General features: G+C 37.6%; 2 protein-coding genes across 2 annotated transcripts; one reads left to right on the top strand and one right to left on the bottom strand.

Annotated features, from left to right (window-relative positions):
- The first annotated feature begins 141 nt into the window (after nt 1-141).
- On the top strand, nt 142-2,079 carry cfap276 (cilia and flagella associated protein 276). Its single transcript, XM_067527959.1, has 4 exons — nt 142-317; nt 1,004-1,120; nt 1,203-1,318; nt 1,412-2,079. Exons 1-4 carry the CDS (start codon nt 243-245, stop codon nt 1,512-1,514), a joined length of 411 nt encoding a protein of 136 aa, XP_067384060.1. The 5' UTR covers nt 142-242; the 3' UTR covers nt 1,515-2,079.
- Nucleotides 2,080-3,088: 1,009 nt separating this feature from the next.
- smc5 (structural maintenance of chromosomes 5) lies at nt 3,089-16,635 on the bottom strand. The gene is made up of 24 exons (XM_067527958.1): nt 15,954-16,635; nt 15,023-15,164; nt 14,552-14,604; nt 14,156-14,318; nt 13,906-14,040; nt 13,497-13,637; nt 13,222-13,383; nt 10,759-10,830; nt 9,036-9,291; nt 8,688-8,842; nt 8,137-8,250; nt 7,900-7,994; nt 7,649-7,781; nt 7,122-7,295; nt 6,759-6,928; nt 6,501-6,624; nt 6,201-6,323; nt 5,792-5,923; nt 5,538-5,633; nt 5,054-5,158; nt 4,401-4,520; nt 4,125-4,304; nt 3,557-3,652; nt 3,089-3,322 (listed from the first exon to the last, which is right to left on the bottom strand). The coding sequence occupies exons 1-24, from the start codon at nt 16,106-16,108 to the stop codon at nt 3,188-3,190; spliced, it is 3,231 nt and encodes a 1,076-aa protein (XP_067384059.1). The 5' UTR covers nt 16,109-16,635; the 3' UTR covers nt 3,089-3,187.
- Between the last annotated feature and the right edge of the window lie 53 nt (nt 16,636-16,688).

Below are 16,688 nucleotides of genomic sequence, written 5' to 3'. Positions count from 1 at the left end.
AAAGTAGGCTACGGTAGACGAAAGTAATTTAATACGGTACATACAGTAACGCAGTCAATGTATTTAGTTACATCCGTCTGCTGTTGTAAACGTCTCTAGTTAAATAAATGTGATTGACCCGGAAGTTTGCGGTTGCTTAGAAACTAGGTTGTAAACACTCCAGAGCTAGCGGATACAGCCCGGAGCTATTACAACGACCATCTTCCACAGATTTCGCTTCTGTTGTCGTGGTGCCATTGAAGATGTCAGGCCGGGACCCGTTCCCTTCTCCAAAGTTTGAAGACGGCTTCACTCTCAGCGGCTTAAGGCCGCAGCAGGTCAGTTTGTGGTACTTTGGTGATAATAAACTGTTTTTGGTTTGTTTCTTATGTGACTTAACGTCACTTCATGTACAGAGATTTAAAATACCCTCATATTTTGTGCAGGAGCATATTTATCCTATTTCAATAACACAGAACGGTGCCGGGTGCCTTAATGCATAGCATAATCGCAAAGTATCCTCAAATTGTTTAAGATTTCTTGAAGTTCTTGTTTAAGCAAAATATTACCTACCAACACGATAGAAAATTGTCTCCTTGGCACCAAAAGATAAAATCCACCCTATAGTATTTAAAATCTGACTACAAATAAGACATCATCCATCACTTTTTGGTAACTGATAACTGTTTTGTAGCCATTTGTCTTTTGGGGAATGTTTTGCATATATCTGTATAGTCTTGTCTTTATTATTTAAAAGTACCTTGAGATGGCCATGTTGTGAATTGGTGCTAAATAAATAAAGTTGAATTTATTTGAGTGAGCTCTGTGACTTTTAAACGAGAAATACTAAGTAACATTATCCAGAGCCCCACAGGCCTCTTACGTCCTTGGTCATGTACCTGGTAGGCTGTCATGTAATTTATATTTCCCAGTATTTTGAATGTGGAATACATTTTTCAATTTTAAAATGTGAAAAGATTTTTTTTAATTTGCAGCTAATGTTGTCTTGTTTGCCCCTGTGCAGAGAAGAACATATAATAAACCAACACACATCGCCCAAATGGAGGAACCCTGGAGTCGTCTACATGATAATGCCACTGTGGCTAGCACAAGGCGGAGTGTTATGCATTGTGAGCATGAGGTAATGTTGAGGGAGGGGATTTTGATCTTATATTGTGAGAAAAGATCTATTAATGCACCTTCTGCTCTTTCCTTGACAACAGGTTACACACGACAGGCTCGACTTCCAGCTAAAGGCAGTGTATGATCACCATACCGACCTTTTCAAGGGCAAAAACCAGATTTTATACCAAAAAGAGACGGTCTCTGAGGAACCCAGGTGGGTGTCTGTGATGTTAAGTTTATGAATTGGCAGAACAGCTTCACAGTGTTGACACTGTAGTAGTTTGTAACTTTTTATAATGATTTACAGGAAAGAGGAAATCTTAAACCAAGACAAGCTGGAGAAGGAACAAGAAGAAGAGATCAGAGTGTGGGTTGATCCACAAAGGCGCTCCATCTATAGCATTAAGTGACGCCCAGGTGAACATTAAAAAACCTAATTCTCTGATTCAAATAGCAAAATGGTGTAATCTGACTCCATATTTACGCAGTCTGGGCTAAATCTGACTCCCCTATATTGAAACTTCTCTCTACTTCTAGCTGAAAAATGCCTCCAGATAACATCAATTGGAGTAACCTTCAGTTTAGATTATATCATCTTGTTGCTCACACTATAGATTTTGTAACCATTGTCAACCTGCTTTGCCAGAGCTCCTCCAGATGACATAATCTGAACTCTTAATGATAAAAAACTCCTCCTGCTGATGTCATCTGGAGGAGTTTTTCAGCTACAAGCAGAGAAAGATTTTAGTATAGGAATGTAAGAAGGAAGATCTTAATATACATTTACACCCTAAAATACAGCCATAGAAAGCAAGTTGTAAATTGGTATATTATATATAGCCCCTTTTTTCCCCTCTACAGACATTTTTTTTAAACAAAGTAACACCAGACTGAATAAAGGCATATTCTAATCAACATAAAACACCTACTTCTATTGTCAACACGAGTCCTGTAAATAAAAGTTTATTCTGTGAATTTTTGTTGTTTTGTGTTTTTCAAATGTTATACATATGCTGAATACTCATTGGAAAACTAAGACTTACGAAGGTTCAGATTATATATCTGCACAGCTTGTCTCACTGTTTGGAGGCGCTCTGTTGCATTTCATACAAATTTAAGAATGACAAACAACTGCCTACCTTTTCCTTTGCAGTTTTATCATAAATGTACTGTATTATACGTTTAAAAAGTTATATTCATATATTGTTGCCCATAAAGTCCAAATAAAATGTTTTACCTCATGTCATGAAATTATTGTGACAATGTGATTTATTCTTGATAGTGTATATCTTCTCAGAACCTTAAGGATAAATCTCTTCTAAACATATCAGTGAAAATTAGACCACAATTAACTCTGCAAAAAAGAGGAATGTGTCTGAAAACAAAATTATTCCAACTTTATGGGCAACAGTGTATATGTGTAGATTCTATCATAAAGGTCATGGTTATCGCAGAAGCGCTGTTCAGCAGCATCAACATATGCTTGTACTCTCTGACATTTCACCTCTCTTCCAAAAGGCTTCTTCAGTTCTCATCAGAGAGAGGCCGATAAACTCCGTGGAGTCACGTCTTACAATGTGAATGAAACCGCATTCTAAATGTTTAACTGGTGTCCTAGTCTAGCTCCTCAGTTGGGAAAGGATTCCTTAGCACCTTTTGTGAGCCACTGGTCCTCCCTGTCCAGAATGTGCTCTCCTCGGTGGAGTGACCCTAGTCTTTCGGATACAGATGGACTGCGTAGTCTTGTCCTGAGAGTGGAGGTCTCAACCAAGCTCAGCACTCACTTTAAAATTGGCAATATGATCTATTTATTGAGTCATTTGTTTTTGCCCTCTAGAAAATACTGTATTGCTGTTACAGAGGTGAAACAAACATTTTACAAATGTTTATTCCATAAAAACAAAACAACAAATGAAAGAATATTATTTTTCTGATATACAATCACAATAAATTGTTCATAAAGACTGTTCTATCTGAAATTAAACAGTTTAACAAAAATTCTTTATTACAAGCCCCCATTTCAATTTCAGTGATATATTTTACTATATGCAAAGTGAGGCTAGGCAGGTTAGTTCGACCTGGATCACGCCCGGGCTTTTCTTTGCAGACAATGTCTGGTGAAAGACTTCTCATTCCACTGGTAGGGAGGAAGCATGTAGGGGCCATTATGGACACACAGGACGGTCATCTCATCTGCATACTCAAGATTCTGAAGCAGCTAAGGATAGACACAGCAAGAGAGCAAGTTCAGGATAAAAAGCATAGACATAATACAAACCTGCAACAAATGAGTTTTAACACTTGGGGGCATTGTTGAAAATACAACATTAACATATCACCTTTGCTGTACTGATATTTTTTAAATTCACTCTTATCGGCAGCATATTCGCACACTGTGAGAACATCTTATTTATATATGATGACTTCCTGATTGGAAGGTAAAAATACTCACTTTGGGTGTGATGAAGAAGTACTGTGATGTTGTCTCTTTGCAGGCGGTGCGGACAACAATGTCAAATACTCTTCTTTCATTTACAGGATCCATTCCCTGCACACGGAAGGAAAGAAGATTCCATCACATCCACATAAACAAGCAGTGACTGTTGTTATATTGATTAGATGCATGAAAACCAGTTGAAAGTAAAAATAAAAGCTTAGCTTGTTTTATTAAAACATGGAATTGGAAAAGCACAAACACACCAATATGAAACATGATTTATTCATGTTCCTTGCATTGTTCTCTAAATTTATTGATATGCTAGTTCGCCGTTTTCTCTGTAGTACCTACATTTGGTGAAATATTTCCTAAAGCACTTGTCAGTATGTCGTGATCATTTTGCACCTTTTCGAATCTGAAGTCTTTCAAAGCTTTTCTAACACCTATGAGCTCATTGGTCTTTCGGTTTTAAATAAACTTAAATTATTTTAAACCTAATTGCTCGTCCAGTTGCCCAACATACAACTGGCCCAACATAAAAAAGAAAAGCTGTGGTGACTGTGCGTGTCTGTGTGCACAGTACCTGGTTGATCTCATCCACCACTCTGAAGGGGCAGCGGTTGAGCTCCTGCAGGGACATCAGGTATAGCATTGTGGAGACACTGCGCTCCCCACCACTCTGATGGTAGGCCGTCAGCTCATGAAGCTGAGTGCTGCTGTGAAACTTCACCCGAATACGGATTCCATACTTGTCATACTCTTCCTACAGTGGACAGACAACAGTCATTTATTTGAGTTTTAATGAAATAATGATTAAAATTCTTATATTGTGTGTTGTTATGTATGTGTCTATATTCACCTCATTCTCTGAGTGTAGATCCACCTCTCCTGCACACTGCATAGAGCGGAAGAAATCACTGAACTTGCCATTGATCTGTTCAACCAGCTGCTTCAGAGGGTTTAGCCAGCGTTCCTTAGCCTGTGACATACAACAAAGTGATGTCCATTCTGTCAAATTAGCAATGCAAGAAAAAAAAAAAATAGATAGATAGATAGATAGATAGATAGATAGATAGATAGATAGATAGATAGATAGATAGATAGATAGATAGATAGATAGATAGATAGATAGATAGATAGATAGATAGATAGATAGATAGATAGATAGATAGATAGATAGATAGATAGATAGATAGATAGATAGATAGATAGATAGATAGATAGATAGATAGATAGATAGATAGATAGATAGATAGATAGATAGATAGATAGATAGATAGATAGATAGATAGATAGATAGATAGATAGATAGATAGATAGATAGATAGATAGATAGATAGATAGATAGATAGATAGATAGATAGATAGATAGATAGATAGATAGATAGATAGATAGATAGATAGATAGATAGATAGATAGATAGATAGATAGATAGATAGATAGATAGATAGATAGATAGATAGATAGATAGATAGATAGATAGATAGATAGATAGATAGATAGGCATGCACCTCGGATATGTTCTGTCGATAGGCATTCAGAGCATTACTCTTATCTTCTAGCTCTTTCTCCAGATGTTTGATCTCTTGCTCTCTCCTGTTGTACTCATCAACAACCTTTAAAGCACAGAGATTAAACATGAGATTAAACATTTGAGATGATAACAAAGCTGATAACAAATAAAGTGAAAGTCACTAATTATAAACAATAATATCACAATGGCTTGCTCTTATCAGACTTTTGTTAGAGAATAGTTTAGAGTCTGAATGTCACCACTATCACGCACTGGAGCACTGCAATCGTTTGTGAGCATTTCTCCTAATTATTGGTATCACTATGTTAAAATCCTGAATTTACTGAACAAATGTCGAAACTGCAATCGAATTGCTTCAGGGTCTCTCGAGTACTTATGTTTAAGAGAATATTCTGCCCTCTCAAAATCCAGTCATACTTATGTGTTTTAATTAGACCTCAGTTTTCATTTGCTGTTCTTACACTTTCACTGAGGCCAGTAAAGCACTCGGCTCTGGAGCGCTCTTCATTCAGCATGACATCAATCTCCTCCAGTGTGTTTGGCAGCTTGCTGAAAGCCTGCATTAACCACCCAGCAGAAAGAAAGAAAGAAAGAAAAACAACACACACACACACACACACACACACACACACACACGAGCCATTAACAATAGTAATACTTTGATTTCAAGAGGACTCCACTGTAATATTTAGAGCACACTTTGATATATACTAACATTACGCAGATCTTCAGGTAATGTCTCAGATGTATCAGACTGCATCCTACAGATGGACTTTGCTCTCTTCAACAGGCCTTTGCATTGTTCTGTCAGTTGTCTCCTTTTTTGATCCAGCTGCCTGCATTTTTGCTGCAATCACACAAACAGTTAACTGAACCAGTGAAATTTAGTGAAGACTTAAGACTATTTCACCTGTCATAGGGCAAGATGCAGGGTACACCCTGGACAGGTAATCAGTCTATCTCAGGACCAGCACAGACAAACAACAATTCACACTAACACTTACACCAATGAGCAATTTAGAGTCTTAGATCACAATATACACAAGTTAACTTCACGCTGCAGCAGAGTGGATGCTATCCCACCTATCCTACAAATGATGTTAATGCATGTGTGTACGACATACATCTGTGCTTTTAAGCTCAGAGGCGCCTTCTCTACAGTCATGCTCGAGTTTGGTCTTCTCTGCTGTCAGCCCTGCCATCTCCAAAGCCAAGTACACCTTGTCCATAGTCAGCTTTGCTCTCAGCTACAAAAGGGGAGGACAAGAAAATTAAGGACACAAGTCACATCAAACAAAGACAGAAAGAGGTTTGTATTTTTATACAGAGACAGGAAAAAGAGAAGAGAACATTTTTTTTAATGATTATTATGTCAAAAATGGTCTCGCTTATTAAACAAAAGTTTAAAAAAAATTAATCCACACCTTCATTTGAGTCACGAATGCTGCAACTACAGACACCTTCTGGTGATTGACAGCTGCGATTTTTTCTTTTGTGTCCTCCACAATCATCTTCAAGTCAATAGGATTTTGTTCCATCTGCATCAGACTAAACACATGGACTGATTGTTAAAATCTGCATGAACTAAACTATTAGTAAATAATGATCTAAGCATATAATATGACAGGAAAACCTTCAGTGTATGTTACAGCTGTTCTTTGTTACTATCACAAAAGGCTTACCTGTCCTGCTTGGTGCTGATTTTCTGCTCCAGCTGCCTCTTTTTACCCTTTAGTTCAAAGAGACGTTTCTTCTCTGTTAACAGTTCATTTTCACGGCGATCCATGGCAGTACCTTCCTTCTGCAGGACTTTCATCCGTTCATCGATGTCTCGTAACCTGGTCTGACAGGCCTGGTCATAGTGGGGGTTAAGTGTTAAAGTCTCACCTTGAAGTATTCTCTTAAACAATTAAACTTGACTAAGATATCATGTCTCATATACATTTATAGGTCTACCAAATACAAGATTTATAAAATGCAGAAGTGGAACGAATTAAACGTGTTTGGACTGTGCTGTCAAATGCGTTCCTTTCTCTCTCCCTCACCTTCAACTGCTGCTCCAGCTGACGTTTCGCTTCAGCATCCACAGTGATGGTGAGGTACTGGGAAGCGTGCACTGCAGAGTTACTAGTGCTTATATTTTTGGAGTAGAACGACTTTTTCACCGTGTACCGCTCCTCTGTTGTGTAAAAAACCTTGAGGTAGGGCTCCTCAATTACCTGTGAGACAAAAGACAGAAAGATGGTCAGGTAATTCAGCAAATACATCTTTAAATATGTTTAAGACACACACAATAAATTAAACACCAAGTAATCTTAGCAGGTTGTCATTTTGAATTTTGAAAACTTAATGGCTGTCGGATTTAACTTGCATAACTTGATATTTAAGGTCTTTACATGGTAGAAGCATTGTTGAGCCATTTCACATTAACGACAGATTTTGCTGTGCATTTTTTCACATTGAAAGTAAGCATGCTGTGCATAGTTAAAATTTAGGTTTCAATTTAGTTGAAAATAAGTTTTCACACAGACTGTTCTGTTCTGTGAAAATAAATGAGAGAAGAGGAACCAACCGTTTTAATCATGGCCTTTGTTTGATCATTGCCCACAGGCACATCATGTACCCTGTACTGCTGACAGAGGTAACTCATCACTTCTTCAGGGGCATCAAACATCTCTCGCAGGTAGTTGAAGAAGCCAAAGCGCCTGTATATTCGATTATTATTATTATTACTACAGCTACTATTACACTGATAACACAAACAAATAGAGTTTGGTGTTTCTTTTGTTAATTACACCTTGAGCAAAATTAATTTTCTCCAACCTCAGAGACTCAATATTCCGGGATGGGGAACGTCTAGACCACGATTCCTCTGGGGCACAGATGGAGTTCACCCTTAAGTTCATCTTGTCACGGATCTGAGGGGAAATGACTAGTCAAACTAAAATTTTTATTGGGAGAAGCTGGATCCCCCAGCACAAAATAAGGATTTGACTGTGTTGTGAGCAATATTATAATATGCAGAGACAATGAGGCAATTATTCTCTGTAGCACCCAGACCTCAGTCATGAATTTCTCCATGTCATCTTTCCTCTGGAATACAAATGCCCGGAGGTCATGAAATGGGATGTGGGTCTCCACATATTTAGCAGAGTGATGGTCTCTCATATTGATCTATTGAATGAGCACAGAATTAGCAATTAGTAGATATATAAGTTTCGCCATCACAATATGGACGGCTGTTTTATACACACAAAACAAACAGATATGAACCTATTGTGGTAACACTTTAATTTTTTTTTACACTTTACCTTAACCACCCCATTTAACCTTTATAATGTATTACTAAATCATTCAACAGAAGCTTTATTACACATTCTAATGCAAATAGATAGTGTTTGTTTTTCTGTACAATTTAACAGTATTTGTTAGCATCTGTTACCTATCTTATTATTGCATCTTTAATGTTATTACCATCTTAACTCTTTATATCAACCAGTTTCAACTCATGGCTCCACAAGTAGAACTATAGTTGTTGATAACAGCTTATGAAAGCAAAAATAAAATAAAAAAATAAAAAAGTAACCTAAGTTTTACGAACTCTGACTTACCACCAGCATCATGGGTTCATGAACATTTCCAATAAACTGGTGCCTGTTCTGTCTGAGCCACTGGATGGCAGTATATGTGTCCCTGTGGCGTCCTCGCAGCTTCTCCTCTTTGGCGTTCATCATGTTGTTCATGTCATTGAGCTTTTTCTCTAACACTAGAATTAACAAATAGAGGTAACTAAAATACGATATAAAATATGCTATTCTTTTTGAAGACAAACAATCTTTGTTTTCTTTGACTGACATTGACAGTTAAGATGACCGTGACATTATAGTGTTAAATAAATTTAATAATTAGACCTTTGGTTAAACAACCTAGTCTAAAGAACCACTTTGTTGGAAACTCACTTCTGGACTCGGCAACAAGGTTGTCTTTTTCCCTACGTAGATCAGCCTTCTCTCCTTCAATTTTGGCTCTCTCCTCCTGGATATGTCTCAGCTTAACATTTACATCATTGATTTGTGGCGTCACATCTGGTTTATCACCAACTTTAGCAAGCTCTGCTTTCAAGTCTTCAATTGTTCTCTTGGTGTTGCTAATTCGCTTTTGGTGGTCTTCCTCTTCCGTCTGCTTCAGCGTCAGTGTTTGTTTAATATCATCAATCTGTAGAGAAGAACAGGGAGAACCATCATTTGTTATGAACAATCCAGGGCAGCATAGTGGCAGAGTGGTTAGTGCTGCCACCTCACAGCTAAAAGACTCCCTGTTTTCATTCATTCCTTTTGGGTACTTCAGTTTTCTCACATGGTTCAGTGTCACACATGCAAGTTTAACCGATGGTTCTAAATTGCCTGTAGGTGTGAATGTGAGCGTAAATAGTTGTCTGTATGTGCAGGTCTCTTACTTTACTTCTCTTACTTTAAATTATGGGTGTAAATCCCCGAACATCTGCTGTGACAAAGAATATAATTTTAGAAAAAAAGCTATCATTATCATCTCTTTGTTACCTGTTAAATTAACTGAAAATACAATTTACTGTCATTGGGTAAATCACATGTTAAGTGCACCAACAAAACTACACTACTCACAAAAAGTTATGACCCTGAGGTGAATGTAATTTGATCTTCTCTAAACGTTTTAATGCATATGTCCAGCTGTCAGATCATGAATCTACCACTAAATGATCTGGTTCAATGACGATTTGTATTTAAACAGTCCTCTCTCTCATCATGCTGTTCACATATGGAAATCATGAGACCAAGATGCTCAAAGACACTGAAATTTCTGTTGTGATCTACCCACCACTGTTAGCTTTTGTTTCAATAAATTGTTTGAAATGAAGAAATTACCATTGCATGCTTCTACTTGAATGCACTACTTTCATGATAGAATATCACTACAACATGAAATGTTTACATTTTTCACAAATTTCAACTGAAAGCCAAATATCCCCAACTTTTTGAAGTACTTTATGTAGAGATCAGAGGTGATCTGCTTGTGTTGTAAAAAATTGTCTTCAAGGAGTGGCAATCCAGAGATAAAAAGAACCTGGCAACACTGCTTGACAAATGGAAAATTCTTCTTCTAATATACTTATTTTTTTATATATGTTTAAGAAGAAGATTCTTCCTTTTGTCAACCAGTGTTGCCAAGTTCTTTTTAATCTCTAGATTTGGCTTCAGTACAGTTAGCTCTTCAGCTAGAATTAGGAACAAACTATTTGAGCAGATGTTAAGTAATTAAAGTATTGTGTCATTATCTAAAGCACACTGTTTGTCTATATAGCGATTAGATCCACTTTAATGCAGGAAATCAGGTAATTCTAAAAAGGTTCATATACTTGTTTTGACACTCTAATATTTTGTACCAATTTCAAAGCCCTTTTCATAATAATTGTAAACATTTATAAAAGGCATCACTGGGTGGTAAAAATGACAATAATGCTTCACACTGATTTCGCTTTAGAGTATTTTTTTTTACCAACAAATATGAAGGCCATGTACAATAACATTAGGGTTTATTTTTTGTTCCTTTAATTAACAGTTAAGTACTTAATTAAAACCGGAAAATATAGAGCTTTTTCGAAGATAAAAGACAATATTCAGAGTAAAAAGAAAAGTGCAGTCTCACCTCTTTGTTTTTTCGATCCAACTGATCTTGTTTCTGTTTACACTTCAGAGAGGCATCTTTGATGGCAGCAGTCTGAAAAATGTCAATCTCATTTTTATCGTAATGAAACGATATATTGCAGCATTAATTCTGTAGTAGACAAATATGTTCAGCCTTTCATTTAGTGACAACACTAACCCTACCTTTAAAAATTACATTTTCTGTTGCCTCTGCTTTTTATAAAAGCACTCAACACTTATTGTACAAGATGTACAGTACCTAATTCTGAGGCATCAGTGAGAGATAACCCTTGGTACACTGTCCAAAACAGACTGCATCTAAAAAATAGGGCTAGAGGAAAATATTGACTTTGCTGTGCCTGTTCTCAGTAACAAAACTCTTTTACATCTGAATATTATGTGTATACACTTGTTACTTTATTTGGGCTGAACAGTGTGTAAAATGTCTACTTTGTTACAAAGTGCCCCTAAACATCATTTTGACTTTAAAAGTAAAGCAGATGAAAGCTGACTATAGCAGCCATCTTGATTCACGACAGTGCCGTAAACCATGGTTTAAATCATTGTCTATGCAGACCCTCAGCAGTTTGTGACTCAGGTCAGTAAGCTGCTACAAGAGGAACCGATTGAAAAGAAGACTTTAAACAGCTCAGAGCTTTATTTTTGTTATTGGGGAGATATTATTTCTAATTACGAGACGTGAAGCGAAATGATTTGAGGCAACAGTGCGTGAGTTCATCTTTATTCAGTCTGTCCCTGCTGGGTAGCTAATGCCAGCTAACAAGTTATCAGCTATCTGCAGACATTGGGATGAGGTCCTGTCAACACAAACACTGCAAATAAATTAACATTAGTGAGCAGACTCAGGTTCTTCTTATGCTTAAAGTAATCATAAAAGTGAAAACACTGTAGCTGACAGTACATTTGTTGGTTAGCATTTATTTATATAATGTTTACATTATTCTTGCTTAACATGTAGGCCCCAAAACATTTTTGTTAGTTTAAAGAAATCAAATGAAGGTAAATGATTCATTTTAAGCATAATTTTCAAATCAAATGTGAATGTTCATTAATTAAACAAAATACACAAAACTGCACTTTAGGGCAATAACTGCCTGAGAAATCTACTGATTCTGCATTCTACTGATCAGTTTTGCCAGATATTCAAGTCTGATTTCCCTCAGGGTTTCTGCAAAATTTGTCAAAGGTCTGCTGTGCTGGTTGAGCAGTGGTCCCAAAAACATCAGTCCAGCTTCTCCCACACCAGCACTATGGGGATCAGATAGTGATTGAGCTGGCCAAGCCATAAGCAAGAGTATACCAGCAGTTACGTTCTTCTCTAGATAATTCTTACATAACCAAGAAAAATGCTTTGGGTCATTGTCTTGCTGCAAAATTAAGCTATTTGCAGTCAGTCTTTGCCAAGAGGGAATGAAATGCCTCTTCAGTATAGAGGGGTATCCATACTGATTGAGGAGGATCCCTTGCACATGTTGCAGATCACCCACTCTTCCATGCTTCCAAAGCATCCTCACATAATAATGGTTCCACCTCCATTCTTCACTGGTAGTGTTAAGTAGGTATTTATTATCTTTTCATGAGCTCTGCATCTGACACTGTTTTTGACTGAAACACCTCTGTTGAGGCAGGCTTACTCGTGTCTGGTGGTCCAAAAATTATCCAATATAGAGACTGTAGTATGACAAACACTGAACATTTATTGAGTCCAGGTTCCAACTGTGCAGGTGACAAAGTAATTCCACAAAATAAGTTTCACAAATCAATTCCAGTTAACACGGTAAGAAACCGTGTACCTCCACAGCTATACACACTCAACTTTCCACTGCTACCATATTTCGCTCCCCCACTACCTTGTAGTCCCCATCCATCCCTTAGCTCCAATAGCAGTAAACAAACGTTGTTTCTTTAACAACTGGTTAGGCAAACCTCAAAGGCAGCCATGTGACATCATTGATGATGTCATCAGTACACGTACATACACTTCCTGAACTGACCACAGAAAAACAAAACAGAACAAACACAGCGAAAACCTCTGTTGGCTCCCAAAACTTGGGCCTTAATTGTTCTCTAATAGAAATTATTACTAACTTTATATTAGAAACAACTACTAAATTATATATAAAGAAACAACTAAAATCAAAAACCTATAAACATCATCACCAGTCTCCTATGGTCTTCCCTCTTCTTTTTTCTGGTGTCAGAGGGTACCAGGACTTGACACACCATAGGAGCAGTCCTTATTACTGTCTCATTCTGATTCTTGGCAAAGACAGACCTTGGTTATGGGTAACTGATCTGCACTTATATAGCGCTTTCCTACTGGTTCATGCTACTGGTTCATGCTTTTGGCATGAACAAGATGCCCTTCCTGACACAACCCTCACATTTTTTTTAAATCTGGGTTTGAGACCAAAAAGGCACATGATTGCCCATACTGTCTCACCTTTTCCTTTATTTGTGCCTCCATGGGCTTCAGCTGGTTGTCAATCTCCTGGATTTTCTCCACCATGGGCAACTGGGCCTGCTTTAGGGTAGTAAGATGGTTTTTGGTTTCGTTTAGCTCCCTCTTGACACTCTCTGCCTCCTTACGAGTGGTTTCATACTCCTAGTGCCACAAAGAAACAGAGACAGTGAACACAGCCAAAAGAATTCAGTTTTACTACATTTGCATTTGTTTTTGTCTGTTTTTATACATAGTGTTTCGTTTCGACCACTCACCACCCACGGTTTCTTCTTTTCAAGCATTTCAATCACATCCAGATGCCTCTTCTTTTCATAGTAACGGTTTACATCGTGTTTGTTCCTCTCATTCCTCTGCTTGGCTTTTTCCAGGAAGCTGGCTTTCTCCTTCACAACATTCTACATAGAAACAAATAAACAGCAACAATGAAAGGCTGCATTTACATGTTGCCAATATGAGAAAAGTTCATCTGGGTAATCATCTATGTAATTGTGATTTTGTTTAGTTAATACCTTTGGTGACACCATTACAGTGGCCACAGAAATGTTAATAGAAAAAGTTATAACCTTCTAAAAGTAGAATTCATGACAGAGCCACTGAATTGAATTCTATTATATTGCACAGGTGTATAATGCTGTGGCTGATTGGCGTAAACTTTATGGTTACCTCTAATTCCCGTTCTTTATTGCGGAAGTTTTTGAGCTCACAATGGTACTCATACATCTCTGGTGGTCCTACTGACTTCTCAGTTGCCTCCAGCAACTCTATTTTAGACATCTTTGCAAACTCTCCCACCTTCTCCTGTAGTTATAAATCAACAACATCAAAATGAAAACAGAAATCCGTAAGGCAAGGGTTAATATAACATTAAAAACAAAGCTCCCTATGTGCAGGTTTATAGCGCAGTGACACTTACCTGGGGCAGAAACTGGCAGAGGTTGCTGACTTGGATGCAGAGGGCCTTCACTTCTTCTTCCACTGTTTTCTGGTTACAGTGTCTTCTATTCAGCATCCACAGAGACTGATTGTTCTCCACATGAATCTCCCTGTTAATCACTACATTACCACCACTCTTGTACCTTGAATAAAAATAAGGAGTTTGTTATATGATATTACTATAAATTTACTGCATAGCTACTTAACATGACTTAAGTTACTAATAACTATTACTGTAGTATTATTTTTGGTGGGCCTGTCTGTGTTATAAATTGCTGAGTTGTGTTAACAAGATTACTTTAGGGTTAATTGGGTCTGAAAGCTTAGTCGCTGTTATTACAATGCATGTTTTTGAAATCTCTTTTTCTTAACTCACAGTTCAATCTCAATAGATCCCTTGTGGCACCCACGTTTTACATACAGTCCAACCTAATGAAAAAAATAAATACATCATTTTAAGAATCATCATCATGTTTACAATGAATACACTTGAAAGCTAAAATAAAGCTATAATACTTTGTGGCAATATTTAGTATTTTCTTGCTCCAGTTTTGAAACTTGAACTGGTGACCATGAAACTGTGCACAGACTCATGAGCTTTTGATAATTTGGCTTAACGACACTGATGCAGGGGGACAAACCATCACTTTTGGAACAGGAGTAAAACAAAACACAATCAAATAACAACATGTATGTCAACTACTTCATGCTGTTGCTACCAGTTTAATACCTCTCTATTTATCTTATATTGCACTTTTACATTTATTCGCTGCTCCTCTGGAAAAACATCAATGCCTGGCTAAATAAAAAGTGCATCTACTAGTGGCTGCGTTACACTGCTGTTTACCTTGTCACCTCTGCTCAGTATAGCAGTCTTGCCTGCCAAACCTAGACAGATGGCACAAACAATGCTGGACTTGCCAGTTCCATTGGCTCCGACAATCATGTTCAGGTGAGGTCCAGGGTAAACCTCTGAGAAGTCATACGTCCTGTAAGGGCAAAAGGTAGATATTTGAGATTTTCCTGTAGTGTTGTATACAATACTTTGTCCATAATAAAGGCCACCACAACAAAAGTGATAAACAAATATATGAATTTAAAAAAATCATCAATTCATTAGAATTGACCTTAGACTTACCATACCTCTACTAAACACTGCCTACCATAAAGACATACAGGCCAACAGCAGAATAACAACAAGCTTTGAAATGACTTTGAAGTTAAATGAACAACAAAAGCTCCGCATTTCAAGATTCCTGAAATATAGAATCGCATCAGGACGCCTGTATCAGAGTCATAGTTTTTTTCAAGGTGTGTCTGATGTTTTGGCAAATCAGACAGCACAGTACAAAAGTGTCTAACGTGGATCCTTATCTAGCAAACATCCCAGAGAGGTGTGTGATCGCTCCCACATGCAGAAGCATTTGACACATCCTAAATCCTTGGTCCGATCTCCAAGGATTTCCCAGATGCTTGAAACGACTCATCTGTCATAGACATTTTTAATGCAAATATTTATTCATATTGTTTATTTTTTTCTGTTCTATTGCACTTTATATCGCTACTTAAGCTTTACACCACAGTCGTACAGACACTGACTCAACCCTGTGTTAACCTAGTTGGTTTCGGTACAGCGTGTTGAACGTTAAAGAGCCTTAATATTGTATCAAGTAACTGCGGATAAAATATAACCTGAGGGACTACAATATTGGATTGAGGGAGGTTAACTTTCGGTTGTTCTAGCGCTGCTGACTAAGAGCTGTAGAGCAGTAACTTACAGGAAGTTTTTCATGGCAATGCGAACTATCGAGCCTTCCACAAAACGACCCTCTTCTCTGGTTCCATCGGGCTGACTGGCCCCGAAAATTTTACACGACGACTGAGAGCCAGTATCAATATTAGTAAGCCTCTGTTTTTTGCTAGACCCGGCCATTACTAAGTAAATGGAGGTCAGCCTTCCAAGTTAACTACGGACCGCTACAAGCAAGTTCGGTGGCCCTTGCATCCTAGGCCTGGTCGTTGTTGCAAGGTGGTTGGACAGATTTGGTCACGTGTATACACAAAGTCTGACGTCATTGGCAACTCTAAACTTTATTGTCGCGACGTTTATTGCAAATCACATAATATGAAATTCCTCTTGTATTTAAACAAATGTAGGCAATTCATAAGTGACCAATCAAGTTAAGCCAGGCGTGGCAAGTTAAAAATTATTAAAGACAGATTACTGAAAAGATTGTTTCCGGAGTATTATAAGGTTTTTGCAATTTGGGGAATACAAAGAGGGAATCTAATCATGTCTGATTAAGTTAATGAATTTGGCTTCAGAGGACCCTGTGATCTGTGTCCTTAATTTTCTTAACTACATTGATAGACAGTGTGGAGAGGAATAACCATAACAGCTAGTTGTCACTAAGAGTAAAAACACGTCGCATACAAGTGCTTTGTAAACCAAACTCAAATAGACCTTCTGATGTCCAAAAGTCTCATCAGGAATGCCTCCCCCCACCTATACA

The sequence above is a fragment of the Channa argus genome, chromosome 13 (genome assembly GCF_033026475.1).
Source record: "Channa argus isolate prfri chromosome 13, Channa argus male v1.0, whole genome shotgun sequence".
NCBI lineage: Eukaryota > Metazoa > Chordata > Actinopteri > Anabantiformes > Channidae > Channa > Channa argus.
This window is presented reverse-complemented; position numbering and strand designations above follow the sequence as displayed.